At 41.0% G+C, this 25897-nt stretch overlaps 2 protein-coding genes across 4 annotated transcripts in view; one reads left to right on the plus strand and one right to left on the minus strand.

Moving 5' to 3' along the window:
- Nucleotides 1-17800, plus strand: part of LOC131307727 (uncharacterized) — a 62255-nt gene extending 44455 nt beyond the window's left edge. Inside the window, exon 6 of the mRNA XM_058334381.1 lies at nt 17453-17800. Coding sequence (XP_058190364.1) covers nt 17453-17497 — 45 coding nt within the window. The 3' untranslated portion in view covers nt 17498-17800. The remainder of the gene's footprint in view (nt 1-17452) is intronic.
- Nucleotides 17801-18335: 535 nt separating this feature from the next.
- LOC131307726 (syntaxin-22-like) lies at nt 18336-25147 on the minus strand. Of its 3 annotated transcripts, none has more exons than XM_058334380.1 (8): nt 24737-25147; nt 24493-24694; nt 21454-21547; nt 21084-21223; nt 20787-20861; nt 19892-20049; nt 19706-19806; nt 18336-18727 (listed from the first exon to the last, which is right to left on the minus strand). In XM_058334380.1, the coding sequence occupies exons 2-8, from the start codon at nt 24666-24668 to the stop codon at nt 18662-18664; spliced, it is 810 nt and encodes a 269-aa protein (XP_058190363.1). In that variant the 5' UTR covers nt 24669-24694; nt 24737-25147; the 3' UTR covers nt 18336-18661. The 3 variants fall into 3 exon arrangements, with proteins under 3 accessions (XP_058190363.1, XP_058190362.1, XP_058190361.1); XM_058334379.1 differs by having other exon boundaries at nt 24493-24698; XM_058334378.1 differs by having other exon boundaries at nt 24493-25147.
- Between the last annotated feature and the right edge of the window lie 750 nt (nt 25148-25897).

A 25897-nucleotide genomic window follows, 5' to 3' on the forward strand; every position in this document is an offset into this window, starting at 1 on the left:
GAGACTAGCGTGGAGGAAGAAGAAGAAGAGAAAGAGGAAGAAGAAGGAGGAGGAATTAGGGTTAGGGAGTATTCAAGCTTAATTAGGTAATTTACATCTCTTTTAAGTATTGAATTTCCTATTTCTCATGCTACGTTTCTTGTTCTGCATCTAATATGCTCTGAATTGAAGCCATGGGAGAGGGTTTTTGAGGTTGGAATTGAGTTTTTATTTCAGAAAATTCGTGTATATGATGAACATGCATAACTGTGTTTGAACAAGTTGATAATCTGTCCTGTTTTGACGAATTTATTCAAGGTACCTAGAAATCTTCTAAATTCTTGAAAACAATCCTGAAGGTTCATCTGTGAGTCTATTGCATCGTGTTAAATTTTCAGAAAATAACTCGAATTGGTTTGGCCTACAAATTTCGTGGACTGAACTGGTATCTGATTCGCGTCTGTGCAGACAGCACAGACACGTGTTGGAAAAACTGGCATAACTTCTTGCTCGGGTATCGATTTTACGCACCGTTTCTTGATTCCGAAACTAGACTCGTATATCTTTCTGAATATGTATGGGTTGTGCCGTGACTCTTTCTAGATTATAGGAGTTTTTGAATTAAAGTTCAGGTTTTGGAGATTCTGGAATTCTGGGCAGCTTTTGGAGCTGTGCTGTTCATCAATTCTATCATAGTTGAATATGCTTAATGACTATGGGTTCTCATGAGTCTTAAACATTGATCAATTGGTGATGTTTTAGTGTTGGAATTATTGGAAAAGATTGAGTATGTGATTTTTAATGAGCTTTCGATCGTAGACTGTCCTGTTGACATCGTAATTTCGTGTTTCTTGTTATGTAATTTCAATTGAGCATATCTTAGTCTTCCGGAGTCCAATTTGAGCAAATTTTATATCTAGATTGATGTACTAAAAGTCTTCTTGCTAGTGGTGGTGGTCTTGTAGTACTCTTTTGAACCTATAGAAAAGTATGGCCAAAATACAATAGATTGTCTGGCTGAATTTTGGTATTTCCAACATAGAATTGCTGAAAGTGCCGGAAACACGTGCTACATGCTGAAACTGTTTTTGGAACATGCTGGAACTGTTTTGGAAGTTGAAAAATATGAAGTATAGGTGTTGTAATTGTGTATTGGTAGCTGGAGTTGTTGTATTACTGTAAACATGTTTTAAAGAACAACGATAGGTGTTTATAATTGCAGAAAATAAGAGTTGGACACCGAATTTGACTAAATTAGACGTTGTATTATATTGTTTAACTGAGGCAAGATATTGTTAATGCATTTGTTAAAGCCTTAAAAGTATTTCTAAACTAAAATGTTTGGCTTGTGGATAGGTGACGAGTCGGTGAATCAAGGAGCACCGAAACCATAAGTTGTACTTTCTTTTGGAGTACAAGGTGAGTGTTTGATTCATAGATGTTGTTCAATATTGAATTGAACTTGATTGTTGGCTTAGTGCCCAGTGATTGGCTTTATGCCAAAAGGCTTTTATGCCTTAAGTTATTGGTTGTGTGCCCGATGATTGGCTTTATGCCATATGGCTTTATGCCTTAAACTATTGGTTGTGTGCCCGGTGATTGGCTTAATGCCAAAAGGTTTATGCCTTAAATTATTGGCTGCTTGTCTGGTGTTACTTCTTATTTCTCGATAAACTGTTCAAGTTGAGAATATCTTCTAGCTGTACCTTTGAATGTGGAATTGCATCCATGTCTCATAAACACTCCTGAATTCCATTTTGGAATCCAGTTTTGCAGGCATTGTAGATATCCACTGCTGATTATCGTGTGGTTGTACTCTCGCTTAAGGTAGCATGTCGAGAAGGCTGGACGAGTTTTGGCAAAATTTTGTAGATAGGGATGTAGTTGCAGCTCGTGTTGATATTAGTTTGTTGTATAGTTTTAATGTTTTCTTGAGACTTCCGCTATGTTTGTAAGAACGTTAAGTTTTGCTTTATCAATAAAATGGCTGTTGGTTAATTTAATTGCTAGAATTTGAGTTATAGGAATGGGCTGGTGGTTGATGTTGCACCCTCACGTCGGTATAGGCTCAATTGAGTGCTAGTCCGGGGTGGTGTGTGACAGATGGTGTCGCCAGAGATGGGCTCGTCAAGGGGGGAAGGGGAGGACGACTGGATGTTCGTAGGAGTTTTGGGGGAGAGAGAATGGAGGAGTGATCAGATGTGGGTGGGTAGAGGGTGGAACTTTACTTGGGTCCATAAATTGATGACGTGGCAGGTGTCATTGGTGTCCGCAAAACAGGTTTTTTAGGATCCTCCGTAAAAAAGTTAAGCTCTTATGAGAATCACAGAGACCTATTCTAATTCCAATACATTTTAAACCTTACATATTCTTATAAGAGTTGTTTATCTTCTCTTTGTTAAAGCATCCAACTCAAACCAATTGTCAATGAGGTGATAATTAATCCATTGGCAACAGGGACACAGGAGGGACGCGGTGGGGACATGGGTGGAACACATATGGCAACATGACAGGGGTTAAATATGCAATCTTTTAAAATTTGTGTAAGTACATTACTTCAAATATTTTAGGTTAAAAGTGTAATATGATGTGTATATGATGTTTGTTTATGTATATTGAAGCTTCATGCTTATACTATTATACTCCCTCCGTCCCAATTTCTTTGTCCAATTTCGACATACGTGTCTTTTAAAAAATTGTCTATTTCTCACAATGTATAATGTTTTATAGAATTTCGAGAACATCATATTTTAGACCTAATTGAGATCTATCAAATAAGATCCATATTGCATACAAAAAACATTATAAATTGAAACATATAAACAATTTTGTAGGAGGTCTCAAATAGTAAAAATGGACAAACAAATCGGGACGGAGGGAGTACATCTAACTATATTTCCATTGGTATGAAATAAATATCTATATTTATTTTCTTTTCGTGTTCCTGTCATGTCTGTGTCCCCATTTTTTAAGAAATCTCGTGTCTGTGTCTGTATCTGTATCCGTGCTACATAGATGTCTTCTAATTATGTGAAGTACTCATTTACACATGCTAAAGAATATATCCAGTTCGGATCAAAGTTATGAATCCCATTCCATACTGGCCGGTACATACCGGATTTGTGAGAAACCGATAAGTTGACCATCTGATACCATTCCGGCACCAATATCGGCGCTTACCGATCGGTACCGAAAAATTCGACGAATCTCGGCCGAGATGTCGTTACCGGGAATTTCGTCCGGTATTTTGCTAAACTGGATTTTGGGGTCCGTTGCAAAGAGAGAGAGAGAGAGAGAGAGAGAGAGAGAGAGAGACCCAGATCATAATATATATGGATTTTGCATATATAGCCCAGCAGTCCGGATCAAGTCCATACCCTTACGGTCCGCACCTCCCATTTCCTGATTGAATTTTGATGATCTGAGCCGCTCAATGTGTTCAGAACTTGATTTTAAGAGTACCCGCAAGAAATCAACAAAAAAAATGACCAGGAAGGGCTTGATCTGAGCAGTTTTTTCTGAACCGTTCAAAAAAAACTGCTCAGATCAAGCCCTTTACATAGGGAGGAGGTAAAAGACTAAAATGGACACCAAACTTTAAACAATTACAAAAATAACATAAGTACTAGAACATTACAATAAAATACAAAAGGCATTAATTTTAGGGAAATGATATTGGCACTCCAAAAATTGATGCAGGCACTCCAAAAATTAAAGGAAAGTGACTTTGGAGTTACACTGATTTTGGAGTGCCTGTATCAATTTTTGGAATGCCAATATCATTTCCCTAATTTTAACAGGTAAGTGGGGAGGTGGGTTTTGCCCGATGGATAATCTATTGATAGAATATTTTTCTTTTGTTTTTTCCTTGCATTTGTAAGGAAAACAATGAATTTTAAGTCAATTATGTGGATTTTGTTGTCTTAATATATGTATTTTATGATGAATAGCATGATATGGGGAATTTTTTTGAGTTATTATTATATATAATTATTATATATATTGTAGTTGCGGTAAATTCGAAATGGTACCCGGTACCTGACAGGTACCGGTACGTACCATACTAGTAAAAAAATCGGTACCCGGTTGTTTACACCCGTTTTTGGCACCCAGTCCTAGGCAAGCGTTGGACAACCATTTAATTATTATTCAATTAAATTGGGCCATAAAATGAAGAGTCGTTGGGCTAAGATTAATGGGCCAAGGCAATATCAATTGGGCCCGTTCAATTTTAGTCCAAACCGGATGTAGAATCAAAAAGTCGTGGGCCGTGGGCTACGTTGTTTGAAGAACAAATAAGGCCCAGCTAGCCTTTAACAAGGCCTGTAACATTCTTGAAAGCCCATGACCCATGAGAAGCAAAAAGACAAAGAAATGGGAATGGCTGCCACATGGCTATTTGACTTAGTCAAATTAGCCCATTATTCGTTAATGTCCACAGAAAAAGGGAATGAGGTGGCCCATTACTTATCAACTGCCCATAGAAACAGGAGGTGGAATACCCAATATTTCCAGTAACTTCCCATGATCAAGAATAAATACATGGGTAATTGTTATTTTCCTCCAATAATCACCCATGATTCCACTAAATATGTTAGTGGGTGGTTATTGCCGACACGTGGCAGCACCCAGAGCTCACATGGGACACATGTCATCACGAGAAGAGGACAACAAGCTCCTTGCGTGCAGAAAATTCGAAGACTCTTGACCTATAAATACTAGAAGACAAGAAGAAAAAATGGTACACACACCAATCAAGCTCAACGCTTAAAAAACCAAAGCTTTCCCAGCGAAGCAATTATCTCACTTTTCTCATCGTCACTCAATTACTTCACCAAGTAGTTCGAGTATTCATATCTCTCTTGTATCCCCGACCTTATTATTACGATATATAATAAAGTCATTCTACGTTGCTACTTCTTTTCCTACACGGTTAGGAAATTATTAAGTTCTCGCTCGTAGAGGCAAAACCACGAACCAACACTGCAATCCAGCCCTTAGGTTTGCAGCACTATCGCCCTCACGGTTAAGAAGTCAGAAAAGGGACGCTCGGCCCTTTACGTTAGACGCGACAAGTCTTGGCACGCCCGTTCATTTCTTGAGCCATTTCGGAGCCGAACATCTTTTTGGCACGCCCGGTGGGACCCTAATCGTTTAAGGGTTTTATCATGGTCAGGAAGCCGCAGCAACAACCGGATCCACCCATCCCGGATCCACCACAGAGTCCTGAGGGAGTGGCAGTCGACGTGCCATTACTCGAGGAAGCTGGTCCTCAGATCAGTGCCCAAGATCTTAGCGACGCTACCGACAGCGTCAAAAATTATATGTTCATGGCAGGACGTGAGATCTCCCACAATGTTACGCAGTCAATCTCACAATCGTTCACTCAGTCCTTGGAACCTCTGACCATAGCAGTCAACAAAATGGTTGCTACGCTTACAGAGAGGCTACCGCTCGCTCCTCAGCAGCAGGGTTTTCCACAGTTTGGTATCTTTGGCAACGGTCAAGACCAAGCTGGCTTATTGGGGGTTCCTCCCCCTCCTCAAACATTTTACCATGCCACTTTGTCTAATAGCCCTACACTCGGGGGGCAAAAAGAGAAGGGAGTCGTGATTGGAGGAGCTTCGACGCCTCCGAATAACGATCAAAGGTTTATTTTGGTCGAGGACCAGAACAAGCTTGACAAGTCTGACAAGACAGACAGAAGGCCTTTGCAAGGAGGCCAGGGCTCTGGAAAGGACAAAAGAGTTACACGTACTCCTCAAAGCTCTGATACTCAGGGGGCAAGTCCAGCCCAGAACCAGCAGGCACAAGAGGCGCACCCACAGCCGCCTCCTGAGCCAAACCTAGTCATGGGAAGGGATCAAGTCTTGAACCTGCTCCAGGAGTAGTTAGGACCTGGTTTCAGACCTATGGGAAGGCCAATGTATAGGAAGCCTCATACCGAGGAGGTGGACAATACACCTTTCCCAAAGGGTTATAGAGTCCCAGAATTTTAGACCTTCAATGGTGAGAGCATGCAGTCAACGGTGGAGCACATTGCCAGGTTTCAAGTTCAATGTGGAGAGGCTGGAACCATTGATGCACTGAAGTTGAGGCTTTTTCCCAATTCTCTTACTGAGACAGCCTTCACTTGGTACATCAACTTACCACCTAACTCGGTGCAGACCTGGGCACAGTTGGAGGAGATGTTCCACTAGCAGTTCTACAGGGTAGAACCAGAAGTGACGTTGGCGGACCTGTCATGCTATCGTCAAACCCATCTAGAGTCTGTGGAGTCCTACCTCTTACGTTTCAAAAATGCTCGATTCAAATGCAACATAGTCCTTCTTGAGGCCGAATACGTGCGTATAGCATTAAACGGCCTGGGCTTTGAAATGAAGAAGTTTTATGGAATGGAGTTCAGAGACCTGTTCGAATTATCTTCTAAGGCTTCTCATTATGAAAAGTTCTTGGCGGAAGAGCAGGACAGGAAGACAGCATCCAAAGGGACGTATTACCGCGACCCTAATTACGAGGTTGCTGCAGTGGAAGTAGAGGCAGACCCAGACGTGGCAGTGGCTGAAATCATCAACAAAAAGCCATACGTTTGCAAGGCCTTTGTCAAGATGGAGCCCACAAAGCAGCCAGCCCAGAGCACTTTCAATAAGTCAACCAAGACCTATACATTCGACGTGGGTAGGGCTGAAGCTATCTTTGATCAACTCCTGGCCGACAAGCTGCTCAAACTACCCTTTGGTCACAAGATTCCAACTCCGAAAGAACTGAAGGGCAAAGAGTATTGTAAGTATCACAATTCTTGGAGTCATACTACTAATAGCTGCATAGTATTTAGAAATGATATCCAGGACAAAATTGAGCGGGGAGAGCTCAAATTCCTTGAGAAAGACAAGCAGCCCATGGGGGTGGATGGCAATCCCTTTCCTTCAGGGCTGAGTACAAATATGGTCTCCGTCAACATGAGGGACATGCCTAGGACTGTTCCTAGGCAGAAGATAAGTTTGGAAGCCCCTTCCAGAGCAGTCTATAAGTCCAGCCCAAGCAGGTATTGGGATCCTTATTATGATGAAGGTGATGTCAAGACTGAGCGGGTTAGAAGGTTCGAAAAACTGAACTCTTGGTGGTCCAGACCTTCGGGAGTGAAGAAACCAGAGAAACCAACTTGTTCCATGGTGTGCACAGAGTGTGGACATCATACCAGTCCTAGCAAGCCAGTCCTGAAAAGCATTATTGTGGGAAGGGCTGAACCAAGTCCTAAGGAGCCACGCAGGTCTAAAGGGAGAAGGGTTGTACGCGAATCTGTGTTCAACCGAATTCAGCCTGGGTTGGTTGAAATTGAAGATGAGTTCGTCAACTTGAGGATATCTGCTCCTTCTAGGGATAAACCAAGGGCTGTGAGACCTCCAGTCACTCCTCCGGATGAGTGGCACAGGGTTGAACATCCCAAGTTTCCTTCTGAACCTCCACCTTTATCTAGATCTCAGAAAAGGCGCCGCCAACGATTCAGGCAGGCAGCTAGAAAGGCTGATGAAAAAACAGATCTACTGCACGACCCAATGATTGAAGACGACCCCAAAGAAGAAACGAAGGTAGAAGAGCCTGTGGTTGAAAAACCTAAGGCCAAAAGAGTATACAAGCCCTTGGAAAGGACTGTGGAAGAGGCTATCATCGAGCCTCCTCTAAAGACTTTACCTAAGAAGCAAGCACCTTCGGGAAAGACATACAAAGAGGCTGTTACCCAATTGCCTGCGAAGCAAGCCGCTGTATCCAAGAAACAACTTCTCTTGGAAAGAACTCTTGAAGAAGCTAAGATTCAGCCTTCATCGAGACAAGTCACTATGACCCAGAAGACAGCCCTTGAACCAAGGAGGCTAGACTCGGGGGGCAAGTCGAAGTTGAATCCACAGGCTAAGGTATTTGTGCCTGGACAGGGTCAAAACATGCAATGCAACATGGTCGTGTTCTTACCAGCAGATCTGGAAGCCAAGGACAACACTCCAATAGCCATGGAGGGAGATGTTGTAGAGATGGGGCAGACAACGGAGATTTTAAATGAGTCCTTCTTTGTAGGACTCAATGGGCCTTCAGTGATCGTGTTGAAGGACGAGACCGAAGAGAAGAATGAAGATCGTGCAGCTAGCGTGATCTTTGAGAGGCCGAGTTCCACGATGAACAAACACATCAAGCCCTTGTACATTGCTGGTTGCCTTGATGGGATGCCAGTGAACCGTATTTTGGTAGACAATGGTTCAGCAGCCAATCTCATTCCTAAGGCCATGATGTAGAGGCTCGGGAAGACTGATCAAGACCTAGTTTCATGCAACGCCACCTTGACTGACTGCACTGGGAAGGAGACAGCATGTCAAGGTATTTTGATCATGAATTTAACGATAGGGTCCAAGACCTTAACAACACCTATCTTTGTTGTCAATTCACACTCTTCCTTCAATGTTCTACTGGGGAGAGATTGGATTCATTCCTGTCTAGCGGTCCCCTCAACCCTTCACCAATGTCTTATTTTTTGGAATCAAGACGATGTGGAGGTAATATGGGCTGACCGTAGACCATTCAAGGCCTCTACTAACCATGCTGAGGCCCACCTATATGATGAGGGGGTTGGTCCAATGAAGGTGGCAGGCCTTGACAAGTATGGCCGCCACAGAATAGCCCCCATTCATAACAACAAGTCAGATGAAGATATGAAGGCACTTTTTCAAAAATTAATCGGTCCAATGATTACGGAGTCAAGCAGGCCGATTATAGCTTCATCCAAACACCCTTCTCAATGTCAGTAAGCCCTTCAGAAGCAGAGAAACATGTGGCCCTTCGGACCACATTGTCAAAATTTGAAGCCTATTCACTAGAAAAGAGGCTGATGGGAAGTCAAGAGTCTGAGGAAGATTTTTCGGCCTATGCAGCCGAAGTAATCAACGAAGACGAAAACCTGGTTGAAGATCTTGATGAAATCCGCCTGGAAGACCTTGAAGCAGCCCCAGCCAAGTTGGATGATTTAAAGGCTGACGTGCAAGATCTTTTAGAGGAAGTTAATTTGGGAGATTCAGAGAATCCCAAACCTGTATATATTAGTCAACTTCTGCCAGAGGACGTGAAGGAAAAGTTCATCCAGCTCTTAGGGGAATTCAAGTCCTGTTTTTCTTGGACTTACGAAGAGCTGCCAGGTCTGTCCAGAGACCTAGTGGAGCACAAGTTGCCTATACAACCAGAATTCAGACCTTTCAAACAACCTCCAAGGAGGATGTCCAATGAGGTTTACTTACAGGTCAAAGATGAGATCGAACGCCTTTTCAATATTGGGTTCATACGCACAACCAGGTATGTTACTTGGCTCTCTAATATTGTGCCAGTCCTTAAGAAGAACGGCAAGGTCAGAGTGTGTGTGGACTTTAGAAACTTGAACTTGGCTTCCCCAAAAGACGAGTATCCAATGCCAATCGTAGATCAGTTGGTAGATGGAGCTTCTGGTCACAAGGTCTTGTCTTTCATGGACGGGCATTTTGGCTACAATCAGATCTTTATCGACGAGGCCGATATGGCTAAGACCGCTTTTAGGTGTCCTGGAGCCCTAGGAACCTTTGAGTGGGTCGTAATGCCCTTCGGCCTAAAGAATGCTGGTGCTTTGTTCCAACGAGCAATGAACACCATATTTCATGATTTCATTGGCCATTTCATGGAGATCTACATTGATGATATCGTGGTCAAGTCTCAGTCCTATGAGGAACATTTGGAACACTTGAGGAAGTCTTTCTTGAGAATGCAACAGTTTGATTTGAAAGTAAACCCCTTGAAATGTGCCTTCGAAGTCTCCGCAGGCAAGTTCCTTGGATTCTTGGTCCACAACAGAGGGATTGAAGTTGTCAAGAACAAGGCCAAAGCAATCATGGAAGCGAAGCCTCCTACCACCAAGAAGAAGTTGCAGAAGCTCTTGGGTTCGTTCAACTTCTTAAGAAGGTTTATCTCAAACGTAGCTGGAAGGGTTCAAGTTTTTTCTCCACTCTTGAAGCTGAAGGACCATAACGCTTTTGTTTGGGAGGCAAACCATCAAAAGGCCTTTGATGAGATCAAAGGCTATTTAGCAATGGCTCCAGTCCTTATGCCTCCCATCAAGAACAGGTCGTTGAAGCTCTACATCTTAGCAGTTGAAGGCTCTATTGGAGGCCTCTTGGCTCAAGATAACGCTCAAGGAAAGGAACAAGCAGTTTATTATTTGAGTAGGTTATTGACTCCTTGTGAAAGGAGATACACTCCTATTGAAAAGATTTGTCTTGCCTTGTACTTTTCAGCAATAAAATTGAGGCACTACATGCTTCCTGTTTTGGTTTACATTATGAGTAAAACAGACCTAGTTAAATACTTGCTTTCTCGGCCAATCATGAGAGGCCGAATCGGCAAATGGTCTTTAGCTCTAATGGAGTTTAGTTTTCAATACGTTCCTCAAAAGGCTGTAAAGGGCCAGGCCTTAGCGGATTTTCTTGCTGATTATCCATGCGTGGATATCGGCGATGAGTCCGAGTTAAGTCTGAATGCCCTTGAGATATCACTTACTCCTTGGACACTGCTCTTTGACGGATCAAGGACTCAGCAGGCCTCAGGCAGTGGAGTAATTATTATTTCTCCTCAAGGCCTGAGGACTGAATTGTCCTTTCAATTTGATTTCCCATGTACAAATAACCAAGCTGAATACGAAGCAGTTGTTATAGGCCTTGAGATCCTAAGAGATCTAGAGGCCAGAGAAGTAAAGATTATTGGGGATTCAAACCTTGTAATCAATCACTTGGCGGGAACGTTCAAATGCTATAGTGAGGACTTGGCTCCTTATTATATGGCAGCAGTGCAATTAATTCAAGATTTTGATAATGTAACTGTCAAACACGTTGCAAGGAGTATGAACACTGAAGCCAACAGCTTGGCTCAGGCCTCATCAGGTTTGAAGCTAGCTCCAGAAACAATCCACGAGATCATCACAGTCCAAAAGAGGTTGTTACCTTCTATTAGAAGAATAGATCTAGGACTGGAGGTATTTACTTCTGACTTCACAGGTCAGGAATCAGATGATGAACCAGAGAACGATTGGCGTACACCTATTATTTCTTTCCTCAAGAGGCCCCATCATAGAACCTCTAGGAAGGTAAGGAGAAGGGCTATGAGCTATATCCTCGTGGGCGATGAATTATACAAAAAAAGCTTTGAGGATGATTTACTTTTAAGGTGTTTAGGGCACCCCGAGGCCATGAGGGTCATGAGTGAAGTCCATGAAGGAATCTGTGGAGCTCATCAATCAGGGATAAAGATGAGATGGCTAATCAAAAGGTATGGATACTATTGGCCAACCATTTTAGAGGATTGCATTCATTTTTCTAAAGGATGTCAGCCATGTCAAGCCCATGGCCCAATTCAGCGTGTCCCTACAGCTGATTATCAGGTTGTGGTCAAACCTTGGCCATTCAGGGGTTAGGCCCTTGACGTGATTGGAAAAATTTATCCTCCTTCGTCTGGAAATCATACTTACATCTTGGTAGCCACGGATTACTTCACCAAATGGGCAGAAGCTGTGCCATTAAAATCTGTGGATCAACAAGAGGTAATCAAGGTGATCATGGAAAGAATCATCCATAGGTTTGGACTACCTGAACACTTGGTTGCAGATAGGGGTACAATATTTATGGGAGAACAAGTAGTCAACTTTGCTGCCCAGCAAAACATCATCATGTCCAACTCCACTCCTTATTACGCACAAGGAAATGGCCAAGCCGAGTCTACCAATAGGACTTTGGTCAATATTATAGAGAAAATGGTGGAAAATAATCCAAGGGCTTGGCACGAGTTACTCTCTGAGGCCTTATGGGCCTACAGAACCTCAAAGAAAGAAGCCACCAATATAACCCCTTATATGTTGGTATATGGGCATGATCCAGTCCTGCCAATGGAGGTAGCAGTAAAGTCAGCAAGAATAGCATATCAGCATGGCCTCACCCTTGCAGATTATACTTAGGCTATGTTGATGGAGCTTGAAGACTTGGATGAGGTCCAGCTTACAGCCCTTGACCACATGTTGGTCCAGAAGAGAAGAGTTGCTAGGTCTTATGACAAACGTGTAAGGAGAAAGAGCTTTACTGAGGGTGACTTAGTTTGGAAGGCAGTCTTCCCCTTAGGGGAAAAGAACCCAAGATATGGCAAGTGGTCTCCAACCTGAGAAGGACCTTACCAGATTGCTCAAGTCTTTAGAGGTAATGTCTATCTTCTTATGGACTTAAATGACGGTCTGTTTAAGCATTTAACAAATGGAAAGTACCTAAAGCATCACTATCCTACTATGTGGGAGATGAGAGACTTTGGAGAAATTCAATCTAACAAACCATAGAGAAAGTTCATGGCAAGGCCTGAACGGAGGCCGTAATACCTACTATGCAAAATTCATAAAGGCCTCAAGTTCAAGCCGCTTATCATCAAACCAAACCAGTGCCTTCGGCCATTTAAAGGAAAGTTCCAAGCCAGGCACATAAAAGAAAACAAATTTAAAGTTATTACAGGCCCAAATCAAAAGAAAGAAATTAGTTCTTAAAGGTCAAGACCTACAGAAGGCCTTCAAGACTGTTTTTGAGACTCTCCCAAGAAGTGTCAAGGCTAGCAAGTTGAGTATCAAGTGTTTCTCGCTGTCCACGGAGACTTGGCATTTCTTCAACCAACAGGTTCAGTTTCATCTTCTGGCTCTTAGATCCAGCCTTCAGATCATCATGGTGTTGGGCTACAGTTTTGGATTCCTTCCGAAGACAGTCCAGATGACCTTCAGCTTGTGCCAATTTGCCCTTAAGGTCTTGGATTTCTGTAGAGGTAGTAGTAATGTTTGCTTCGTTGGTCTTGATGTCCTCCTTCAGCTGGATCCATTTAGTGCAGAACCTGGTAAGCTCTGCGTCAACAGCTTCCAGCTCTGATAGCTTGGAATTTATCTTGCTAAGCTCATGGGTAGAGGAAATCGTAGGACTTGACCATGTCAGGGAATTCTTTTTGAAAGTGTTGGAGTGAAGCCTCTTCTATCCCTAAGGCTTGGGACTTTACCAGCACGTCCATGGCCTTTTTAACATTGGAAGCCCTGGCGGGATGAGCTATCGCTTTAAAGTTTTGAAGTAAGGCCATTCTGAGGGCTGTTTTGGCCTCAGAAACTTCTTCTGAAGAGAATTGAGATTGAGAGGTCGAACCAAGCCCACTGCCCGAGATGCCCGAGGTAGCTGCTTTCAACAGATCTTGGGCAGATTTGAACAGAGAATCCTGGTTTTCATCTTCATCTTCCTCTACTACATTGACAAGCTTAGGCTTAACAGGAGGATTGATCGATGGAATAGACTGGATGATTGGAGATCTAGGCTTTTCCGGAGTCCTCGAGGATGCTTCATGCTCAAGTTCTTGGTCGGACAGGTCAAGTTTCTTCTCTTCTGCCTCTACTTCTTCTTCAAAGTAGTCATCAAGTTCCTGGGGATCGAAAACAAAGGGGAGTTGATGATAATACGGAGCCATAAACATTGGGGATTTCATGTCACAGTACATCCTTATGATTGGGTTATGTTCAGTGACAGACACGGTGTTCTCAGAATCGGCAGGTGTCGAAACTTTTTTTCTCAACTTCTTCTTCTTGGAGGGTGTTGATTCTGCTTGCCCTTCTTCACCAATGGAGGTGGCCTGTAAGAAAGAAGGTTAGTAGAACATCCAAATAGAGTATAAGGGGAAGAGCCAAGGAAAGCTCAGACCTTGCCCGAAGGATCGGTTTCGGGAGAACTGGTTTTAGCACTGCTTCTTGTTCTGCCAGCAACTACTGTTTCAGAGGCCTACAAAAGAGATAAAGGCATGATTGCCTTATTCCGAAGGACCTTTGGCCATTGTCTCTTAGCTGTGGTTTTCACCCTTTTGGACCTCTGAGCAGGAGGATTCACAAAGGCCTCCTTTGGTTCATCTTCTGAACCTGTCAGCAAGGGAAGAAATTAATCCAGATCTTGGGAGGCTTAGAGAAATTAACGCGTAAGTAGACCTTTTAATATTACCTTTTCTCTTGACGCTTGAGACCAGAGAAGGACGGAGTTGTTGCAAAGGGACAGTTATGCCAGGTTCAGGAACTCCAGTGGGGTGCAGCAGAATATTCATGAGAACATCTAGATATGGAGTGGAAAAATGCATCTTGGTGTAACCTCCCCACCAGCTATCAAATTTTGCTCCCTTATCCGTACGCTCAACATAGGGATGAAGGGCAAAGGTCTTTCTGAGCTCATGAAGGACATTTCAAACTTTTTCCAGGTCCCTGGGCTGGATCACGGGCCTATCAGTGAAGTCCTCATTTAAAGACTGGTATGGAGGCACAGGGGTGAGTTGACACAGTCCAAACTGCCTGGCGAATTGGGCTGCATTGTAATACTCGACTCCACATTTATAATTTGTTGGGGTAAAAGCCATTCCATACATAAGGTCTCTGGAGATCAAGAAACTGGTCCAGACCTCCTTGTGATCATCATAGTCATCTCCAAAGTCTGACGCACCTCTTTTTAACCACCAAGGCACGATATCTCTCACAAAGGGCATCCAATTTTTTCCCATACTCACGAGTTCGTGATAGAAAAACTTAAAGTAGACACTGAAGGCATGTTTAGGGCCACGAGTATCAACATAGTGAAGTCCATAACAGGTATTTTCTAAGTTCTTGTTCATGGGCGGGCGAGTTTGGAGAAATAGGACCACAACCACAGGGTGATGATCCACAGTGGACTGGGAGCAAAAATAAACTTATTACTTATCAACTCTTTCATTCCACGATAAAGATGTGCCAAGACTAGAGGGCCTAGTGCCAGCTTCTGCCCCAAAGCTAGGGCACAGGCCAGATCTATGAAGTCTTTGGTAACCCTATTGGCAGAGACACAAAACACAAATTTGTTCAACCAGTAAAGAAGGAAAGCGACGTGTTCACCATCCTCAACAGGACCCTTTTGGGCATAATGATTGATGAAAGGGGAGAACGACAAGGGCTCCTTATACTCAAAGTAGGGGGTTTTTTGGGATAAAAAATAGTTGGCCTCAATCCCGTGAGGACGGAGGCCTGTTAGAAAAGCAATATCTTGAAGAGTAGGACTCATAAGGCCTACCTTGAAGTGAAAGGAGTTGGTGGTAACTGACCAAAATTGAGAAGCAGCAAGAAATAGGTTATTGTCCATGTCGATCAAGGATCTACTGAGCAGGATGGCGTCCCGGATCCCTATCTGTCTCCACAAATCGCCTTTCACCTCCAGCATTCGATCAAGCCACTCCACGTATTTGGCGTCAGGTCTGTGCCAGAGTCGATTGGGGATATCCGAAGAAAAGCGAGTCCAATCGAGACATGGAGATTTGAATGGAAGGGTTTTCTCTGCCAGAGGATACATCGGGGCAAGTTGGGAACGAAACCCTAGCTGGAAGGCTGGGCCAAGACCGACTCGATCAGCGTTAGCAATTACCAAAGTGTCGTTAGTGATTGCTATGTGTTCGTCGGCCAAGATCTTGCGAATCTGTACGGCGAGGCTGTTAGGGTTTGGAGGCAGTATGTGGGCTTTATGAGTGGCCATTTCTGTTAAGGATTAGAAACACAGGCGAAAGCGATGAAGGTCTAGGGTTTTTTCTGAGTCGAGTTTGTGCAAGAAAGGATGTAGAGAGAGAATGAAAATTCAAGAATGGGGTTTTTATGAGGGACGGTACAAAATTCAAGAGGCGTCGTTGTTTCTCTCTCTCTCCTTAATCAAAACCGAAGAATTAAATCAAGAATTGGACTCTTGATTGACCCAAAGAAGTCCCGACGGCAGAAAAGACTGCATGCAAGCCAATGCAAGGCCTGGGGTGATGACACGTGTCCCCTAGGCCTAGGGAGGTGATAATTATTGTTGTTGACAGGACTCTTCGGTGGGGTGTTTATCTTGGAAACTGTTGAGATTTGATTTAATTCAAACCAGAGGGATCCATACTCAGTTAAAGGATATATTCTGAAATTTGAAAAGTGGTTAGGCGTATTTATTGCCTGACTATCTTTTAAGCTTAAGCGTTTGAAAAATTAAAAGGATATTTAGGCTAAGTAAGCCTGATTATTTTTTCAAATCTAGCGATAAGGACTCGTCTGGTTATGCCAAAAACTGAACTCTGTCCTAATTTACAAGCCTAGATCTTGAACAAGATCAAGGCATGGGGGGGCATTGTTTACACCCGTTTTTGGCACCCAGTCCTAGGCAAGCGTTGGACAACCATTTAATTATTATTCAATTAAATTGGGCCATAAAATGAAGAGCCGTTGGGCTAAGATTAATGGGCCAAGGCAATATCAATTGGGCCCGTTCAATTTTAGTCCAAACCGGATGTAGAATCAAAAAGTCGTGGGCTGTGGGCTACGTTGTTTGAAGAACAAATAAGGCCCAGCAAGCCTTTAACAAGGCATGTTACATTCTTGAAGGCCCATGACCCATGAGGAGCAAAAGGACAAAGAAATGGGAATGGCTGCCACATGGCTATTTGACTTAGTCAAATTAGCCCATTATTCGTTAATGCCCACAGAAAAAGGGAATGAGGTGGCCCATTACTTATCAACTGCCCATAGAAACAGGAGGTGGAATACCCAATATTTCCAGTAACTTCCCATAATCAAGAATAAACACATGGGTAATTGTTATTTACCTCCAATAATCACCCATGATCCCACTAAATATGTTAGTGGGTGGTTATTGCCGACACGTGGCAGCACCCAGAGCTCACATGGGACACGTGTCATCACGAGAAGAGGACAACAAGCTCCTTGCGTGCAGAAAATTCGAAAACTCTTGGCCTATAAATACTAGAAGACAAGAAGAAAAAAGGGTACACACACTAATCAAGCTCAACGCTTAAAAAACCAAAGCCTTCCCAGCGAAGCAATTATCTCACTTTTCTCATCGTCACTCAATTACTTCTCCAAGTAGTTCGAGTTTTCTATCTCTTTTGTACCCCAACTTTATTATTACGACATAATAAAGTTATTCATATCTCTCTTGTATCCCCGACCTTATTATTACGATATAATAAAGTCATTCTACGTTGCTACTTCTTTTCCTACACGGTTAGGAAATTATTAAGTCCTCGCTCGTAAAGGCAAAACCACGAACAAACACTGCAATCCAGCCCTTAGGTTTGCAGCACTATCGCCCTCACGGTTAAGAAGTCAGAAAATGGACGCTCAGCCCTTTACGTTAGACGCGACAAGTCTTGGCACGCCCGCTCAGTCCTTGAGCCATTTCGGAGCCGAATACCGGTCCAAAACAGTATTCAGAACATTGGTTCGGATTGTTTAGGCACGCTTTTTTACCCAAGGGAAATATTATAATATGTGTATTCAGCAATCTATATATTTAGCCTCGTTATTTTGGTCTTGGATTTGGGGTTTGTAATTGCTTTTAGGATTCCTCTTTCTTTTTTCTTTTTGCAGCCTTTAGGAGAACATGGATTTGCAACAGTTGAATTCAGGAGCTGACCTATTCCTACGCTGCAACATTGACAAGAAATCCCATGATGACAATTGCTTATTTATGGTGACGGGTATTAGTGATGAATCCCAAAGTGTTGTGTGGGAAATTCCTTGTGGAATTATGGAACACTCTGGAGTTGTCTCTATTGTTACCTTTGTTTCAGTTGTTGTAGCAGCTTTCCTAATTGTCTTGACATCCATTTATTATCCACATAATCAGAAATCACAGTGATCTGAAACAATCTATACTACTACCCATTTTTACGGAAATTCTCACGTGCCGGAGCCGGAGCCAGAACTGGTGCTGGAGCTCTACTGCTTGTCCAATTGATGTATCAGCCCTTTACTTTGTCTTGATTTCAGTTATTCAGATATCGTGGCAGCCTGAGAGATATGGGGTTCAATTTGGCAGGATGACTTAAACATTTTTTTTAACACATCCTGTAGGATGAGTTTACATTTGTGCCATTGACACATTTAACAATATACTTCTACTGTAAGAGGTCCTTTTTTTTTATCCTTAAAAATTCTTCCCTTCCATGTTAATTGCATTTCGCATGTTTTGCATCTAACGGCAGTTATATAGAGAAGTTGGATTTTCATTGCTTCAACCTCAAGGTGCAGAAACAAATGTAGTATTAACGATTGGATATAGCTTGACGTATCAACCTCTATTTATTCCGGTTTTGCTGATATTTTCTGGGAAGCCCTCCGAAAAGTGCCGAGCGGTGGCTAGACATTGTTTACATATCCCAACTTTTACGTGGGTTGGTGGAAAAATGATTTTCAAAATTTCAAAAAGGTTTAATTTAGCATCAAACACATTAAGGGGAAAAACACCCAATAAGCAAGAAACACCACCAAAGAAATATAAGTTTTTATTGACGAGATATAACAAGCTGTAGCACACCCTCAAATCGACCAATTTACAGGAGAAAACAAAAAACCCCCCCACCCATACCCAAACTGAATAAAAACTGCATTATGATGCCAAGATACAATAATGCTTTGGTTGATATTGAGACTCAAGAAGATCAAAACATCAATCCATAAGATGTTCTGGTGAGAGTCACGAGACAAAGCCATATAAGAGACCAGCTAGGAGGTACCGTCTCATTGCTGGGAAGACTCTTATACCACTAGTATCATCTAACTCACACAAGGTTCTGATCAGGCAGCAAGGACTATGACTACGATGAGAAGTACGATGCCGAATATCACCAATAGCAAGCAGGCCTGTGTTGAAGAAAGAACATTAACAAATGATGCATGAAAATAATTACTCCATGAAAACAAATATTCGAGATGAAGTTGAGAGAACATGTGTAAACGCATTTTCTAATTGGTAACTTAGCCCTATCAATACACAATTGTACTAAACATTGACTGAAGTCAGTGGGCTATGAAGACTTGTGATTCACCCAACAGTCTCCTCAATGGCTACAATGACCCAATAGTAAATTCAATGAGTAGCAAAAAGAACCCTGACCCATCTGGTCATCCAAATACAAATATTCGAGAGATTGACATGGTTTTCAGAAAAAATAGCCCAACCATAGCAATACTAAACAAAGCAACAGGGCGGAATACAAATATTCGAGAGATTGACATGGTTTTCGAAAAAAATAGCCCAACAATAGCAATACCAAACGAAGCAACAGGGCGGGAAATGCCCATTTAGCCTTTCTGAATATATTTTGGGTCAATTGAACAATTTCTAAGGACAAGAACATTTGTGGCAACAACTCCTCACACAGCACAAAGGGCAATGACCCCTCGATGAAACGGATAAAACAAAGGCTGACGGAACAGAACTAGAAGTGCAACCATGATGTTGAAAGTTTTGTGCTCCAATATAGCGGCACAATCGTTTAAACAAGCTTTGATGTAGGTCAGAACAAGCTAGAAGTTACAAGTTAGTGGGCAAAGTCCAAGACAAGAATTGTCTGACAGATTCCAGACAAAGGAGGTGACAGTGGAACCGCTTTAAATTTTGGATGGGGTCTACTGATAGGTTTCCAGTTGAGCGGGTTCTCGGTAATCCTCGTCATACTTGAGAGGGAGTTAGTGAAATCAACCCTAAACCTAACATGATAATATGGGCCAATTGACAAGACTACTCAAGAAGGTCCTTCAAATGGAAAGCCTGTAAGATTGTGCCACCCACATAGTCCAAATTTTAAGCAAACCAAATTTACATCTTCTTAACATTACCAGCGATGAATTTGATCTCTGCGTCTTTGCTGCTTTTGCAAGGTGAGACTTTCCTTGAGCAGTCGCAGCATGAGCACCCTCAATGTTGGAGCCAATATCATCTGAAAAGACAGATTTTCATCATAATTAACAACATGAACCAGAAGAGCTAAAATGCAAACAAACAGTGGAAAGGTCATGACTTACCAATCATAGTTCCTTGCTCATGGACCAGCACAGCAAGGTCTTTAAAAATCTCATTTACCTCCCCAATTTGATGCTGGATTTCTTGGATTCCCTGCTCTCTTTCTTCAATGATAGCCTCATTGAAGGTAATCTCATTATCCAACAGTAGCACCTCTTGTCTGTATCACAAATTAATTCGATTGAGGGGACCAAATTTCACGAGGATTTTATCAAAAAAAATTTGTACTTCATGATAATAAGAAACAAAGGTTTCCCTAAAAGTTTCGGGAAACTGCTTATGTTGAGGATTTTTCGATTAAATCTGAAGCCTCAAGTGACGAAAACGATTGAAATTATTGTAAGCTCAGGTAACAATAACCGATCAAACTCAAAGGACTTACTAAGTCTTAGTATATAACCTACTTCTTTTATTTAATCTTTTGGATTCCGTTTTTCCTAATAGAGGAAGTTAAAGTTTATTTTTAAACATATACACCAACTTTGCACACCCATCCTTAAAATCTCCCTCCCCAAAAAATAAAGGAAAACACTCGTACAACCGCAGAGATGAATGAACAGAAGAAGACAAGTGAATCAACACTAAGGTATTTAAAACACAACCCCTCCATCCCCATTTGTTGGTCCCTTTTGGGGATTCCAACATATTAAAGGAACATCACCACTGCACTTTTCACAATTTGATTTTCTTTTTCTATCTTGGAGTCTTTTGGGAACATCATCACTGTCTTTTCTTATTGCTTTTGAAGAGGGACAATAAAAAGTGCCACAAGGGACAAAAAATAGGGAGGGGGGAGCATTAGTTCAGCAAGCAAACACAATTATCTAAATCCACATGCATATGCATCTTGAGATATACTCAGATCCATAACTGGAGAGAAAAATTAATGTAACTCACCTTCTGGATTCAACAAGAAAAGCACGTTGTTCTTGACTCTTATCTGAACTTATGTCAACCTCGTTGGCTGTATAGCTGTTAACATAACCAAATCAAAACCATAGGCAACATGGCCAAATGGAAGTTATCTTACAAAGTGAAAGTAGTATTGCTTTCTGTCTGGATAGAAGATAAAACAATCGCATTTTGATGGTCATGTAAATAAACATCAAAATATTAGTTTGTGCACAGATTCAATAAATGAAGTTTCAAACTTAACCATGTAAATGCAAACCTCCAGGCTCTTACAAAAACTACCTTGAAGGAAGAACTGCTTTAGGTACAAAAGGACTATATGCTGTCTCCCTTTCAGCCGCAAGACGCTGAGCCTTCTGGAATTCTTTCAGAACTGCTTGGAAATCTTTAGCAAGTTTAGCATCCGTAATCTTCTTGTTGGCCTACAGTTAAAGGATCGCACTAAGAAACCACACTACGACCTTTATAGTTTACGTAATCTTCTTGAGCCTGAGTTTGAACTTTGAAGGCTCAAGAAAGTCCAATTATAGTTACACTTCAGAGAAACCACACTACGACCTTTATGAACAGAATGTGAGTATTGGAAAGCAAGATGTGAGAGAGAGAGAGAGAGAGAGAGAGAGAGAGAGAGAGAGCTACAAAACAAACTTACACCAACTTCAACATGATGATCTATTTCACTAGCTTGCTTAAGTTTAGCTGAGGTGTCCTTCACCAACTGCCCAATATGTAACCTCGTCTTGTGCCTGCCAGTTAAGCAAACAAAGAATGAATATCATCCAAGTAATAAAGTCCAAATGCGAGAAGCATTTGATAGTTTAAAACAAGGACAAGAATGAGTTTGAAAGGGATTATGGCTTATTGTTCTCAACCACCTTCTACTGACATTTACGGACCTTTTGGCAGGGTGTGATGGTGTGAGTGATAAAAGTCAGTCAGTCAGACAAAGCTATATAAGGAAACCCTTGGCGTATTAAGGCTAGCTAGATTGATGTACTTGAAGTTGGAGGCTTAATCTACAATACAGCCCACAGTAATTTCTGATTTCAGCTAAAACAGCAAGCACTTACAAGAGAACTACACACATAATATCAACAAACTTGCCAAAACTATATATTGTTCAGAAAAATTCCTCAAATCAAACTACAGTGCTGGTCTGACCTATCAAAATTTACAAACTGGGATGATTTCTTGTTTAAATTTTAAAAAAATTGCAAATAGCGGGAAATACTATACAAGATTCCAAGTATTAGATGACTTCAAAAAATCTTACCCAAAAAAAAAAAACCTACCGAGAGTTAGGTGAAGATTTTATGGTAGTGGGGTTAATAACCTAGAAGCTAGGAAGCACGTACACCTCATTGTAAGTCATGTCCCGGAGTCGGACACCGACACTCTAATATAGTCTTTTCCAAAATTTTACTACTAGTAATTTTATTCTAGATTTTATTTGAACACTTACCTCGAATATTTTGAACAGTCGTCAATGCAGGTAACTCGTAATTGAACACCCAAATATTATCACAAAGTCCTCACTTATAATGAAAAAAACACAATTTAACAAAAAGATATAAAAGAAAGAATCTAATAGTATCAATATCGTGCTCTGTATTTTCTATCAAAGACAGTCGACTCCATGTTAATTGCTTAGAATCTAAATATACTGATTTAATGTTTACAACATTAACTATTCTTTTCCTTTTTTCTTTTTTTTTCTGTTTAGTTAATAGAACTACAGGAAAAATTTTGTTTAAAAATTCAAGATTCATCTTCTAGGGAAATTTTTGCCAATAGCAACACTCAAAATTCTTTTGAATTGAAAACCTGTTGACTTCAACAATCTTACTTTGGATCAAAGACTATAACAAAATTAAAAAAAAATTGTTATACCACCGTAATGATAGGGACAAAATAAGAGAGCAGATCTCCAAACAAGTTTATGTCAATCTATTCACCATAATTTTCCTCAAAAGGACATACTGGATTACTATGCTAAATTAATTCTGTTTGGCTTAAAATATGAAGTCATTAGGGACAGTTCTAAAATAGTATGTATTTTAGATGTCTTTTTATCTCACTATTATATGAGTATGAGAGATTTTTTATAGGTGTTATATGTTACTAAAGCTAGTAGAGTTAAGGCAATTTTTGACCATTCTGATGGAAATTCTTGGCGCCGCGACTGCTCTCCAATGCTATTTGAAAGTGACAACTGTTTTTACCGAGAAAAAAAAAAGTGTGACAACTATGCATCATTAAACTCATGGTCAAGATTTGAAAACACACTCCCGATTTCACCCTAAACAAACCTAATTACACATTTGGCAAAAATTAAAAATGTCAAGAGTTTTACTTTTTCTGACATAATTTTATAAACAGTTTGGAGATCCCACTAATAACTGCAATTTTTTTTTTGTTTGCCATGCTTTAATATTGAATTCCATTTTCTACATCAACAAACAAATAGACCTGAGCTATGAAGTACCGACACCTCAAGAGGTCGAAGTATCGCAGTGTTGAACACAGGGACACGGCAGGGACACCTCGGGGACACGTACGTGGCGTGTCCTATAATTTAATATAATTTTTTGAGGGGGACACGACAGGGGCTAAACTGTAATTTTGAGGGGCCAAATTATAATTTTAAAAAATTTTGGGTGTTAAACTGTAATTTTAAAAAAATTGGGGCCAAATTGTAATTTTTTTAAAATTTCTTGGTGTTAAACTATAATTATTTATTTATTTATTTATATATATAAATAAATATACACATGGCGTGTCCCCCGCTGTATCCGTGTCCCCATTTTTTTAGAATTCTCGTGTCTCCGTGTCGGTGTCAGTGCATCATAGGACCTGGGAATAGTTCTTGTTGATATGACTTTTCTTTTTCTTTTCTTTTTTATCTAAACATTGCATGTAAGCATCGTTTGTGTTTTTGCTGCTGCCAAACAAGAAGTTCGTTGCGGATCAAAAAAAAAAACAAGAAGTTCGATTTATTTAAAGGTCAAAATTAGACTTAAGTAACGCTTCAAATCATAATCTCCTCAGTCTAGATAGGATAGGAGGATCCTCCAATCTATTAAAAGGAGTCAGACTTCATAATTCCCATCTGTAACAAATCCAAATCAAACGCATCCCTTAAACCTTTGGAAAACCGAAATCCAATTCACGTCAATCGATTCAATCAATCTTACCACAATCAATCAAAATCCCAATATCAATAATTCCATCCATAGCAACCCCAAATCAAACCTACCAGTTAATCCCACCAAAACCCTAAACCCAATTCACAAATAAAGGTCAATTTCACCACAATTCACTCAGAATCCCAGAATCAAATAATTTCCATCCCATCCATAGCAAACCCAAGTCAAACCTATCACTTAAACCCGCCAAAACCCAAAATCAAATTCACAAATAAAGGTCAATTTCACCACAATTCAATCACAATCCCAAAATCAATAATTTCAATTTCACCACAATTCAATTGCATCTCAAGCTCAATTTCACTACAATTCAATCGCCATCCCAACGTCAATAATTTCCATCCATAGCAAACCGAAATTAAACCTATCAATTAAAACCGCCAAAACCCAAGACCCAATTCACTGATAAATGTCAAATTTACCATAATTCGATCACAATCCCAAAACCCAATGCCAAAAAATACAAAAGGACTGGTAGCACTTACAGCTTCTCGCGTAGCTCCGGCGTGTCCTTGGGGGTTCCGAGGGTATTGACGAGCCTCTGGAACGTCGACACGGCTGTGTTTATTTGAAATATCCCCGATGCCACGGCTTGCGTCCCATTGATCATGTCTCGCCTCGAATTCAACGGGCGGCCCGCTTCGAGATCTTGAAAGCTCATCTCTCTCTCTCTCTCTCTCTCTCTCTCTCTCTCTCTCTCTCTCTCTCTCTCTCTCTCTCTCTCTCCACCCTAACAAACTCTCAACTGCTTGCGTTCTGTTAATGGGTATGGACAGAGGAGAGAGAATTGAGAGAGAAAAAGAAAACCCTGGAGGCTGGGTTTGGGAGGGGACAATAGAGCGAGCAATTGGATGGAAAGGAGGGCGGGTAGGGTTAGGGCAAAGAAAGAACGTGCTGAAAAGAAGGCGAGGATTGAGGAGGATCCAAACAAGATTATTAATGGAGGACACAGGTTTTTAGAGAGAGAGAGATGGGCCAATTTAGAGAGAGAGAAGGTGGGAATGGTCTGTCGAAGAAGGGTAGTGGATGGGCTAAGGATGCGACACGTGGACACTGGAATGGTACGTAGGAGTATCAGCCATGGCTGTCTTCGCTTGGACTGCTCTGTTTTGCTTTTTCTCGGGAATTATTAGACCCCTTAATTTGTTTGTTTGTTTGCTCATTAATAAATGCGAATGAGCTTTCTACCGGTACTCCTACAACTCCCAAGATAAAATAAAAAAATTTAATCGACAAGATAAAATAATCCGTGAGTTGACCCTCTTTGGTTTTTTTTTTTGATAAGTGACCCTCTTTGGTTTAAGACTTTAAGTTTTGGGAAAGGTTTTTAAGATTAATGATTGGATGGACATTGAAAATTTATTATAGACCGTGTGTCCGGATATTTGAGACTCCAAAACGAACAAAGTCGAGATGGAGTATTATTTTGTGGAACTCGCTAGGAGCAATATGAAATTTTATACTAAAGTATTGACACCTAATATTACTCTCTCCATTTTAATTTGTTTTTCTATTATTTTTAATTGTTTATATCTTTTAATTAATAATATTTTTTTTATAATTTTGAAGACTTTATATAATAGAACTAATTGAGAACTATCGAACAATATTCATATGCAGTTATAGATGCTATGACAAACTTCGTAAAAAAAATATCTCGAGAAATCTATGATGATAGAATTGGTCTCAACAAGATAATCGATGTTTTATTATCAATCGTAAATTTCGTGTTGGGCACAGTATGATGCTGGAAATTATAATCAAAGATTACTTTATCAACCCCTATCTACATCCGAGATCCTTCGTGAAATATTTTTCAAATACAAAAGTTCAGTATCCTCTTAAATATTTTTGGAGATCTATATTAAAAGATGTAAGTAATTGAAAACT

Source organism: Rhododendron vialii, chromosome 11a (genome assembly GCF_030253575.1).
Source record: "Rhododendron vialii isolate Sample 1 chromosome 11a, ASM3025357v1".
Lineage (NCBI taxonomy): Eukaryota > Viridiplantae > Streptophyta > Magnoliopsida > Ericales > Ericaceae > Rhododendron > Rhododendron vialii.